Source organism: Mastacembelus armatus, chromosome 20 (genome assembly GCF_900324485.2).
Source record: "Mastacembelus armatus chromosome 20, fMasArm1.2, whole genome shotgun sequence".
Classification (NCBI taxonomy): Eukaryota; Metazoa; Chordata; class Actinopteri; order Synbranchiformes; family Mastacembelidae; genus Mastacembelus; species Mastacembelus armatus.
The window spans coordinates 13651611-13665032 of NC_046652.1; the positions used below are offsets into that span (position 1 = coordinate 13651611).

Consider the following 13422-nt stretch of genomic DNA (forward strand, 5'->3'; position numbering starts at 1 on the left):
CGATTTCAATTCACAAATTCCAAAACTGATTGTTTGTTTCCATTCATGATTATTAATTTTTATTAAATAAATAACAAAGTTGCATAAATGACACTTTTCTATATTCCTGTAATATAAAAATGTTATGAAGTTTACATTATAGGTTAAATTATAAATACATTTCCTGGTGTTATGTCCCTGGTCTAGGGGTAACCTGGACACATGTGTGGCTCCCCCCTGTTCTCCCACTCCCAAGTAAAGTCAGCTACAGAGGAACTTCAGCATCAAGGTAGCAAATTTTATTTTCCTTCAGAGATGAGCCTGGCCCAAAACAACAAACAAAGAGTGCTAACAAACCCTAAACTTACCTAACCAAAAATAAAATCCAAAACAAAAGATAGGTTCTCTAACCTAACTCCTATATCATAAATGCAGAAAAATGTGACAAAAAAAAAAGCTTCTCACTCCTACAGTGGCTAGCAGGGACTCAACATGTACAGTGAACTATTTACAAAGTGAACTCATCACAGGTCACGGTTCTCATAGAGTGTTGGAATAGAATAAAATAAACACGCACACACACACTAAGCCCATGGGAGGAGAATAATAACAATAATAATAATGATAATAATAATCCAGGGTCATAACACCTGCTTATATGTGGAGTGGAGTTGAGCAAAAAAAGAAAAAAACATATAAAATGCTGCAATGCTGCACCACTAATGAGGGCATCATTCATATAAATGCTATTCCAAACAGCTATCAGGTACTTCAACTATGTCCAGAAATCTACTTTAACAATACCTCACATCTTGTAGCCAGAGATAATATCACTTCACAAAGGAAACTGAGGGCTCAGATTATGGTACAGAGTCCATTTGCATAGTTTCCATAGTAACTATGATCTCTTGTTTTACCATAAGACATAATCAGCCAGTCTTGAATGTCCTGAATCACGACAGTCCCATAAACTGTGGCCGGTCTACATAGACTCTAACTCTTCATGCCAGTCTACAGGACCCAATACAGACAGCGATCATATATAGCTACATGACAAGCCCTAATAATTCACTGATAATCAGAAAACAACCCCATCAGAAAAACCTGCAACATTTCCTGTTCTGTAGATTCTTATTTTGAAGTATTTCCTCAGCCAGCTGTTGACCCATGACTGGAGGTCAGCAGTGTCTTATTAGCTCCTGTTCGCAGAATATACGTCCCCCTCAGTGCTGGATTGTTGTCTGCCATGTTTGGTTGTCTCCGGTGTCACTATTCCTGTTCGTGTTTCTCTTGAATTTTCAGACTTTGATCCATAGCTGGAGGTAGGTCAACAAACTACATGCTAGGGATGTCATTTAGCAGTTCAGGGAAGATGACATCCCCTGTTTCAATTTCCTCCACAGTTACCTCCAAATGTAGCTCAGCTAGTCCTATAGCCTGATCTATAGTCCGCTCTTCTGTTTGCTCTAGGGGTCACAATTAAAGCTTGAGACCACAATGGCTTGTGGGAGACTTTGCATCTGCTGTAGCTGATGCTCCCACTCCTCTGAGCCACAGCCTAAACCGCATAAGTCTTTGTCCCTTTGGTCTGCTGTCCAGTCAGTCAGTGCCCACACCATGTCGTGCGATGAGCACATCCCAATCAAGATGACATGCTGGCTGGGGTTTGTGAGGCCAGGTGGGTTGCCAATAACATCTGAGCCATGGTGCTGCGGTCAGAGGGATTGAGAATCTGGGTGGAGTTGTGACAAAAAATGCATCATGCATCAATAACCTCCTTATTTGAAACAGACTGTTTCAATCTGAATGAAAGGGTGGTGTGAACCTTTAATATATTAGCCTTGTAACTGCTGGATCTAAATGTTTCTATATACATATTCTTTCTGTGTATGTGTGCCCCACATCAGGGTAACATTAGGTAAAATGACACATTTCCCAAAGGGTCAGAGACATGGTGGTACCAATGCAATAAATATAGTGTTCTGAAGAGAAACAGCATGAAATACAAATGACTAAGCAATGTTTTTTTGTTTTTTTTTTTTCAACCTAATGGTGAAGTAAGTAGCACATGAGGCAGTGAGTAACACTGATTGGCATTTCTGATAAGCATAAATGACCTCCACTGTGAAAACTGTCCAGCAGCAAGTTGGCTGTAGCCGTGGGTGGTTTCAGATTTTGTCAGCAGGTTCATTTTTGAGGTTTTTGCTCATTTGTTTGTTGTGCCATTCATTCACTCATTTATCAGCTTGGCCAGAAATAGAATTCAAATTCCATGGTGCTGCCAGTAAAGCCTTGCAGCTGGACAGAAAAATACACAATCCTATTATGAGGAATTCCATTTAAGAAGCATATGAACAAAACTAAATTACTAGTAATATACAAGGAAATGTTCTAATTAAAACTTCTATTACATTTTTTGTTTTTAATATACATATATATATATATATATATATATATATATATATATATAAATGATTTGCACACATATACACTAATGGGTGACTTAAGACTGTGTTACAGCACTGGACACTTTGTTTTATTTAGCCAGTGAGAGACACCATAATTCTCTCCAAGGAGCTTGTGTCGCTTTTATCAGACCAGTCATCATCTACAGCCTTGGGTATGGACAAATGACCTGGAACCGACAAGAAAAATCCCATTTCATCCAGAACTGCAACCCTCACCTTGCAGCTAATAATATCGCCTAGAGAAACTACCAATTTCAATTACCAGCGGGTCCTGTAAATACATGATGATCCACTATGTGGATTCAATTTTAGGATCATTAATAAAATTTCCATTCATATCTGCAAATTATTTCGAAATGATAATTTCCTTATTATTTTTGTGCTTAAGAGGATGACGTTTCCAAGTAATCTCCACTGTCGGTCTATATTTTAAATATGAGTGCTTACTCCTAAGCAAAGTGATATTGTGTGTGTGACAAAAAAAAAAAGAGCTCTCCTGAGTGTTTTAAACCATTCAACCAGGACCAAACACACTCAGTAGAACACTGAATGCAGTGAATGAACTGACTACAGTTGTACCTTAGAGAAAAGGTCAAGTGAGAACTGATGTGGAGGATTGCAATGACAGCAGAAGGAGCAGCCTTGTAAAATAAACTCCAACCCATTAAAGCACAGTAAAAGGTAACTTCACTTCAGAATAATGTGGTACTATTAACTAGTTTTTCTACACTGTTTTGTCTTTCTAGTATTTCTGGATGATTGGTATTAACTTCAGCCTGTTAATGAAGACATTGAGGAAAAAAAGTGAGAAGAGATCATTATAATGCAAGCCTATTTCTACATTATATAGATATATATATATATATATACATATATATACATAAATATATGTATCCATGTTTCAACCTGTGTATAGGCATCTACACTGCTCATAAGGTAGGTTTTACTTGCTCATAGCTTGCCTGTTATATGACTGCTGTGTTCCTCAAGCCCAGCAACTACTTTAATAAATAAAATAATAATCAATAGATAGCTATAAACACCTAGAATTTAGAAAAAAGAAAAAAAAAATTCTTTGTTAAGGGAAGAATTCATTGTAAGAGACTTGTTCTAAGAATATGTTTTTCTAAAGAAGAAGTCCATGGAGTTGAATCGTACAAATTCAAAATGCAGAATCTGTCTCTCTCACACTGTCACTGTGTCGCCTTGTAACTTTATAGTCCTGTCTCCTCCTGTCCTGATGCTCCCTCTGCCTCCCTGGGGTGAGGCTGGTTTAGAGCTCAGGTCAGGAGGCTGTATTAATAAGACATACTGCTGTGGAGAGGTATAGATCAGAGAAAAAACAGTGCCATGAGCTCAGGAACCATGAGCAAAGTAAAGGGGAAGAGAACAAGAGGAAGGGGAAAGGAGAGGGAGGAAGTTAGAAAGAGATAGATAGAAGGGAAGACATATTGCCTACAGTACAGTGAAAGAATAGGTGACCCTTAGTTTTTTAAAGAGCAGTTAGAAAGGTGAAGGTGGATGATAAGGTCTAATATGAGGAACTCAGCAGGAGGGTTTATAAAAGGGCAGTGATGGGAAGGATTTGAGAGATCTGAGGTATGTCTAGGTGTCTTCAGGCATGTGGAGAAAGGAGAAGATGATAAGCAATTTGGTGAGGAGTAAAGATGAAGAATATTTCTTAAAGCAGTGCAAGTCTTTGGTCTCTATTTTGCTTTAAGAAATACTTTGCTTTAACTCCGTCAGTGTCACCACTAATATATCATTACATTGTCTTTCTTTTCTTTTTATCCATTCAAGCATGATGTATATAAAGTAGCACTCTTTTATTTATCACTTTGATTTCCATGAAGGGGGCTATTTTATGCCCTTGTTAGTATGCTGATGATTTTTAACAAGAAGACAAAAGCTGTTGAGGGGGCGTTTGGCTATGGCAATCTAAAAATGTCTTAAACTGCTCTCCCGAGCACGTTCTGAATTAAAGTCATTGTGATGGTAATTTTGTCACATCTAATGGACAATTAGATATGCTAGCAGATAGAGTGCACTCTGCATAACAATCCCTGGGTTACCTCAGAGATTACCTCACCAAATGCTGTGGTTGATCATGTGTCTATGGATCACTAATGCAATAAGACAGAGCAGCACAGATAGATTGAAGGTGAAAGAGGGCAGTTGCTGTATTAAACTCATCCTTCCCTGATAACAGCCTGATGGATGAAGAGCTATATGAACTTTAATACATCAGTCAAATAATTATTCTCTCCAAGGATTTCCTCCAGTGGTCTGAACTCACTGAAAGATTTTGTATTAGATGTATTGTAAAGCAAACCCATCAGGGACCTTTCTGTGTGGAGTTTGCATGTTCTCCCTGTGCTTGTGTGGGTTTTCTCCAGGTACTCTGGTTTCCTCCCACAGTCCAAAAACATGTATGTCAGGTTGATTGGTGACTCTAAATTGCCCATACTGTGTCATTTTAGATTTTTTTTATTGACTTGAACATTGAATATCTTTCACCTTCATATACTTCAGATACTTGTAAGTACTGTAAGACTGGGCAGGAAAGTGATTTTAGATTTTCTTCTCCACATTCAGTTTACCTTGACAAACAGAAAACATTCAGCACACCAGGCATGGAGTGATTCCAAACCTTGTATTTGGTTTTAGTAAGTGTAATGTAGACAGCTGGGCTTTGTTTGTTTAGGCTTGGTCTTGCCACCTACATAGCTGTGTTCTCGAGTAGTCAGTAAGTAACCATTGTTTGGTTCACTGATTTGCTATCATTGCACCCTTTTTCCCTTCCTTTGTGATTTTCCAATTTTACTGACTACTGCTTCAAAAAAAAAAAAATCAATTCAGTAAAAAGGTCTGTGTTAGGAAAATGTAAAATATCAGTGAAACATTATTACACTGAGTGAGAGAATAGACTCTAGGTGACAAGGTCCAATATGATGAGTGATGGGAAGGAGCTGAAACATCTGAGGTAATATAAATAACTGCCTAAATAAAAAGATTTGATTAAAGATTTTTCTGGTAGTTGTCAAGCTGCTAATTGAATTGCTGATTGTTGTACTTGTTGATAAAAGATGCATTTTTTTACTAAGAGATTAATAAATTCAACAAATAATAATTTAATATGCATTTAGCATCTGTAAGAGTAATAGAGCATGGCAATCCCTAAAATGTAATTTTGCTTCAGTGCACAAAGAGCTAATAACTTCATCAACACTGACTACTGCTTTTTATATCATGCCAGCAATTATTATCAACATATACAAAGGATGTTTTGTATTCTGTTCTATCAGAAGTTAAGAGTAGTAGGTTAGAGTAGGTTCATTAAATGAGATGGTGGCTTCTTGACCTTTCCTGTCACATTTGCTTCATATAAATTTTGTGTCCTACTGTGCAAATAAAAGAAAAGAAAAAAAAGGAAAGCAGATCAGAGTACATCATTAGTGTTGCAAATTGACCTTTTGTTCTCACTGAGATATATCATTGAGTAAATTTGAGATATATTAGTAGAGACCATTTTGCCTTTTTTAAAATGCTTTTATTTAGTTTACTCTCATTTTTTCATATATTACACCACGGAGTTTATAAAAATCAAGTTGTTTTTCTCCCTTTCTCACCCTACAGATAATGAGCTATTGTATCGCAACCGTGCAGGTGACGTCATCAGGTTCAACATTGAGACAGATGAAAAGACGATCTTGGTGCATAACAAGAAGTTTGTAAGTTTTTATTATCTTCGTTTCTCTTACTTTCTCTCAGTCACAGCTCTAAAGAACTGACCATGGCTACCCATGAATTAAATTAAAACTTATAGTGTCAGCAAATCAAAGCCCCCAAAGCTCTTTTTTTTATTACAAAGCTTAATCAAACGATCCATTATTACTGTGAAATGTGAACTACAGCACACTGGGGGAGGGGGGTTTGCTTATGTAGGGAAACATCAAGATGGAAATGGAATGTCAGTGCTGCACTGGCTTGGGTGACGACACACAACATTATGTCAGCTATCAAATCACCAAATCTAGTGCAAAGATTAATGCAACTCCCATTTATTTTAGGAGGTAATCTATCAGATGCAGTCATTTAAGGACATTAATGAAAAAAATACCACGCATGGTTAATGTTTCCATCTGTTTATCTATTTTTTCTTCTTATATCTGCCTTTACTTCTCAGGAAATGTACAAAGCCAGCAAGTATGAGGTGTCTCCTGACTTGAAGCATGTACTACTGGCCTATAATGTTGCACCGGTAAGCTTCTAATTTGTTTGCTTTTTTAAATTAGACTGACAGTAAAATATATCAGCTGCATCCACTGGCAGCAAGGGCTCCTAGTGAAGCAAAAACAGGGGGAGAGAGGAAGGAAGGAGGGAGGAGAAGCTAATCATGGCAGGGTGTGAAGGCACGTTGCACACTGCTGCATGTTGGTGATGGCGGCGGAGGCAAGCACAGCTGAGTGGAACTGCAGCAAGGGATGCAGAAACACAAACAAACCCCCTTGGTGCTGTGCCGGCTCAGAGAGAGGGAGATGAGATTGACAGTAGGAATCTGAGATATCAGCTGAAAATGTGTCATTTCTGTGCGGTGCTACATAAATGTGTCCCATGACTACATCACCTTGATATGCATCAGTTCCTAATATAGGTAGATCAGATATATTAAATCATTTTGCTGGCTTATGTCTCTGTGTTTGCTTCAATTTACTTCTGAATGGAGTCAGAGTAGAGAATCAGAGTCTATTGTTGGTGTGTGAATGATGCTGGTAGAGATGTAACCTCCTGATACTGCCTAAGATTCATAGAAAATACTACAACACACTAGAGTGTACATCATGTTTTTGCATTTGTTATTCCACTCCACTTTAATAGATATGTTAAATAAACAGTATTTGCAAACTTACACACATACAAACAATCCCATCTTGAATCTTAATGTCACTCTAGTAGGCAGTGACTGGTACAGTAAACTAATTGTAGCACATGTTAGATTTTTTTGTTTGTTTTATAAAAACAATAAATACTTGAGATCATTTGGACCTTTCAGCATGTTCAGAGTTGCAAATACAATTAATAGCTGCTACAAGTAAAATAGTATAGAACAGACCCAAGGGAGCCTAATTATATTAATGTATTAATGTGAGCCATATTTAAAAAATAACACCAGGCTAAAGAGCAGTGTTTTTCTGTCCTCTCTGGTTGCAAGGTTGAAGCCAGTTTCACCTCTGAAAACATCTTGCATGATTCTTGGGTGTAACTGGATATGGACAGAAGTGTATACCTATATCCATAATGAAAGGGATGTCATGTTGTCCTGACACACCCTTGAGTAGACTTGTCCATGACTGCAACAAGGTGGTGGTGTAAGCAAATGTTATGTTACTCTTTGGCATTTTTTTTTATATATATAATATGGACAATTGAGACCAATAGAGAAGCCAATACTATACCAATATCTTAACATTTCATCAATCTGAACTGCTCAAAAACATCAAGGTAACCCTTAAATATTACACTATAGCATCAAGTCAGTGTAAACCTCAGGGATATCAATCTGTCCCTTCCAGAAGGACAAGTGATTGTGAATCAGTTTCACCTGCTTTGGTGCAAATGAAAGTAACAACAGGTGCAATAGACCATCCATGTCCAGAGTATGTAGCCAGTTCCTGGATGACAAAGTCATTGATGCCACTGACCCTCATATTCCCCTGACCTAAATCCAATTGAGCATCTATGGAACATTATGTCTCGCTGCACCTGACGCCACCAAGATTCCCCAGGACACCATCCACTGACTCATCAGGTGCATGCCTAGATTTTATTGGGAGAGCACACAGGCACATGGGGGCCATACACATTTTTGAGTCACATTATGAGCTGCTGTGATGAAACTGATGCGACATGGATGAGCCTGTTTAATGATTTTGAATAAAGTCTTCCATGGGTTGGTGATTTATTTTGTTCTGAACAAATTATACACTATACATTATTAAAGATTTTTAACTTGGGTAATTTGTTCATCAAGATTGGATTTGGGGATTTAAAGTCTTAATTTTTTTGAGCAGTATATAGTCTAGATTTTCTGGCAGTGCTTAAGCTGAAAGTGTTTAGTGTTTAAACAATTACCCGCTAACAATTCTTTCTTCATGGTTAACTTAAAAGTAGTCATTACCATTAGTGTTTAATGATTTTTTTTCATCTTTATTTTTAAATAATGCATTAGTATATATTGCCTGATAGTGGCATTTGCATTAATTCTACTACATAATAGAAAAAGATAATTCAGTGCAAATCGAGATGCCCATGCAAAATGATCTGATATAATTTTTCCTTCTGCCTTTGTTTAGGTGTACCAGTATTCCTACACTGCCTTCTATATCATCTGCAGCCTGGAGACTCCGTAAGTTGACGGCAGACCTGCTTTTTACATTTAGATTTTATGTCATTAAATCATTCTGTTGCAGCTCATCTGACCTCACTACCCATAAGTCTGTAAGCAACTCCTTCCACTTGTTCTTACAACCCCCTCCCACACAGCACCAGCAATCTGAAACGCTCAAAAGAGGCTGTAGGTGAAGAAAAATGTGGTTTTACCAAATAATCAGTGACCTCTATAGGCAGCCAGCGCTGCCCTAACATCTACAGTACATCCTCATACATTTGTATCCCCTAAATAAAGCCCTGTACCAAAAAAGTCTCAGATACATTTTTACAGTCGAATGCAAAACAAGCTGATTAGGGAGGAAATCTAACACATACACTTGTTCAGATGACCACTGAGAAAAGCTCATAATGAAACTGCTTTGTCATTTAAGTTGAGAATTAAGCTTTTTGCAGTGTCAGTCACTTTGGTGGTGCAATACAGGTTTTCATTCCTCGATGTATGTATGTATGGATGGGTCCGTACATCCATGCTCTTTTACTTGATTAGCAGCTTTGTTAAAAAAAAGTGCTTTGCAGAGACATGACCAAATTATACACTGAAGGCAAACAAATAAAAAAGAGATCATAAATTAAAAACAAACAACAAACAAATTCAACAGCTAAGCAGTTAAAAGCTAAGTATAAAATTGTAACGGTGAACATGAATGACAAAGATTAAATGATTTATCAAGAAAAATTGTGTTTTAAAAATGGGTTTGAGACATGTTAGAGAAATAGCCAGTATAATCTCAGTTTAATATTCACTTTTGACAAATCGTATGAAGCCAGAATGAGTTGCCTGTGATGTAATAAGCCAAGGTGTATCGCATAAAGGTCATTTTTTCCTGTAAGGAGACACTTTACTGATTTCCCTCTTAAATGACTTCAACACCAGGTCACAGTATGACAGCATAGTCAGCTGCTATCATGCTTAAATTTATTTGCATGCTGCCACCTAGTGGTAATGTACCGAAAAACACCTTGACTGATGACCTCATTCATCCTCAACTCCAGACAAAGACATAGAGGTAGTGGCACCTCTAATTCTGCAGCCTGCACTGCGCAGCATTTTTCCCAATAAGGAGACGCGACACTGTTATAGAGCACTGATATTTATGGATACACTTAAACCCTTGTTCTCAGATGTGTTACACTTGTTCTTCTGCTGCTATAGTGCTGGAGGTAGTCATTGTTGTGTGTGTGTGTGTGTGTGTGTGCGTGTGTGTGTCTGTGTGTCTGCTCTTGTATCTGATAGCACTGTTTCCTCTGCTGTTGTCCAATAGGGAGACATGGAACTTGAACCCTCCAGAAGTGCGAAATGCTCAGCTGCAATATGCAGGCTGGGGTCCCCAGGGACAGCAACTGGTAAGGACTACAATACCCACAAATCCATTGTCTGATAGCTATTATACTCACCCAAAAACATCTCAAGTTCAGATAAAAAAATTACACTAATTGATGTGAAATGTACAAAAAAAGAAAGAACACAGACACAAAAGTAAAAACATTATTTTGTATACCCTTTGACTAATGTATACCCTTTGTGAAAAATGACATATAAGGCCTTGCAACAAGAACCACAATAACAGTTTATTACCTTACAACACTGATATATCAATCTTGTGAGCAAACAGTGAAGCAATAATAACATTAGCTTCTCTTAGATGTTTTTGTATCAATATGATATATGTATATCCAACACTGACTGGAGGTAATGTCATATCTCTGGTTACCATCTGACATTCCACATAAGCCCATTGTGAAAAACTGGCAAACTATGAACTAAAGTAATTAACCAATATTACATGAGAGAGAGAGAGAGGCCGCTGTTGTGTTGAATATCAGCATGGCTGTGTGATATTTTCCTATGACTGCATCATAGCCATGCTGATATTCACTAAACCAATGCTCCCTCTCATGTGGTATCTCTTAATCAACAGAAACAATGAGTATATTCCTGCGCACTAGTTTACTTCATACTGTTTGCCTTAGTGTGTCATTTAACCCTTGCATGGTGTTCAGGTCTGTGGGACCCATTTTCATTTTTTACTACATATGTAATACACAGTAAAACTCTGCCCCTCGTGTGTTGTATAGGCTGGTATGAAAAGGCAGTGTGTTCAATGGGGCTGAAGTGTTGTCTAGACTGATGTGGTTACTGTATGTGTTCAGCTTGTGTTGTGTAAACTGACCTGACTGGGTTACATTTATAATGAAGTTCAAATAAATAACAATCAATATTTATGAAAAAAGGGTTGAAAGGGTTAAATGTGTTTTGTTTTTTTTTTTTACATTAAACAACAAAAGAAATGAGCAGCATTTTAATTCATAAATGTGATCTAACAAAGGTAAAGGGCAAATATTAACCATATATGCTGTTTGTATTGCTTGTCATTGGGATGAAGTAAACATTTGTTGAGTATTTTAACATAAAATTGTTTGTTTAATTAAAAACCCCAAAATGCAGCGGGTCCACCAGACCCACAAACACTGGCTGAAAAACTAAAATATGATCAACACACAAGTGGGAGGGTTGCATGGAAGTATCCTGGCTTTTGTTTTAAGTCAGATTTTGTTTTCCAAAATCAGGCAAAACAAAGCCTTTGAGGGGCAGAATTGGCCTGCAATTGAGTCTAGAAATTTGGAGTATGAGGACCCTGAAACTGGGCTAAAGGTGGTGGTTATCTTTTTGAGACAATATTTTCTTCCTGTCATTCGTATAGCATAAGTCTGAATCCTTAAAAAACACACACAGAAAGTATTTTGTGCCTCAGGGTGTAAATCATTGTAATTATTCAATGAGATTTCCCAGTAAACAAATTTCAAATTAAACACTTGTTTGAATCACGAGAAGCAATGGCCCTTTGCATTTCTTCCAAGATGAGTCATTACCGCCTTCATCATCAGAGTCAAACTTGTCAGAGCATTAATAAGCTTCAGTCTGTTGGTTTGTGGAGCAGAGTGATTACATCCTGCAGCAAAACGCTATTAATTACCTGTTATCTCATCACTGGATTGATTAACACAGTTACTAGAATGATATAGCTTCAAGAATCCCAGCATTTGTCATGAATTGTTTTTACTTCCATGAGGCAAGTTTTGTTAGTATGAAACTGAACAGCAGCTGGTTTCCCTTAAGGTTCACATGTCCTCTGTAGAGGTAGAGGTTGACGTGAGAAATATCCATTAGCTACAACAAGCTAATACAGTCTCTGAGCCTACACATATGTCATCATATTTCTACATCTAATACACATAAATAGCCCACCAGTTTTCCTGTTGCCAAATCCCTCAGGCACTTTATTACGTGTCCTTTAGTTTTACACCTATGCCCGTATTTAAACTTACAAAAACAGCCAACCAGCCAGTCAGTTGCATCATATTTTTCCAAAAGGCATATGTCGGTAGAAAGATGTTCCTTACATATTGGTTTTGAAATAAATAAATATATCCTCAAGTGAATAGTAGAGTTTATTTTTTCCTATTCCCCATAGGTATCCAATCTTCAACACGTGACTGACACACATCCACACATTCAAAGTTTGGTAGCTCAGTCCCAAGAGGACTAACCCTTGAATTACATTAGAAAGACAGCGATGGTGTGTGTGTGTGTGTGTGTATATGTGTGTGTGTGAGCCTACAAGAGAAAGAGACAAACTGTGTGAGATTTTGTCCAAATCACTTAGGCATTAAATGTATATTTTACAATCCAACACTATGGAAAATTATGTCTATGTATTCATATTTCTTACATGACACATTTGTTTTTAAAATGTACTTTTTATTTATTTATTTTACTTATACAAGCATACCCATTTACTACCACTTGAGAACACCTAAATATGTAAAAAAAAAACAAAAAAAAAACTCACATTTTGTGGTGGTTTTCATTAGTATTTCCAAGTTACATTCCTATTCCCATATGTACCACAATTGGCGTGGAAAGTTCTGATTTATGAATAGCAATGGACAAGAATGTTCTCATTGTATTGGTGCCATTTAATTGCAGATATATTATTTTCACTAGTCCAGACAAACCAAACTGAAGCAGTAAACTCTCTTGAGTTTGTATGATGTGCTCCAAATATTCTTTTTGAGGATAAATGTGGAACCTAGACATCATTGGCAAAGAACTACCTTCCTTCAGGGAATGAGGTCAGGTCTTCTCTGTGTGCTGCAGCCTAGATTAGCCTCTATACAAGGACTCTATCAAATGACACAAAACCACATGGGCCTGCAGCTCACATCTCCTCAGGAGAAACTAATTGTGACAGACTGTGTTACTTTAAAGAGATGCAGCGGCTGGTTGAGAAACTTTTAGCTAGCTATTTTTCCACAGTGTGTACACCATATTACAAAACGTAAGGTAGAGTAACATCATCATGCAGTGATTGTAGGCAGTTACAGTGTTATTTATTTAGACTTCTTGGAGAGAATATTTCTTTGGAAAATCATTCATAAACTTATACCTTGATACCCGCTTGAGGCCACAAAATTCCATAATCCTTGAGATAGTGAGCGAACCCTTTTCTGTAATAGCCAGAGA

The 13422-nt window shown here is 37.3% G+C and overlaps 1 protein-coding gene across 2 annotated transcripts in view; it reads left to right on the forward strand.

Moving 5' to 3' along the window:
- The window catches only part of LOC113121539 (dipeptidyl aminopeptidase-like protein 6), a 138275-nt gene that overhangs the window by 90893 nt on the left and 33960 nt on the right, over positions 1-13422 (forward strand). For both annotated transcript variants that reach the window (XM_026292129.1, XM_026292130.1), the window contains exons 4-7: positions 6084-6178; positions 6634-6708; positions 8801-8853; positions 10160-10241. In XM_026292129.1, the coding sequence (XP_026147914.1) occupies positions 6084-6178; positions 6634-6708; positions 8801-8853; positions 10160-10241 (305 nt within the window). The remainder of the gene's footprint in view (positions 1-6083; positions 6179-6633; positions 6709-8800; positions 8854-10159; positions 10242-13422) is intronic.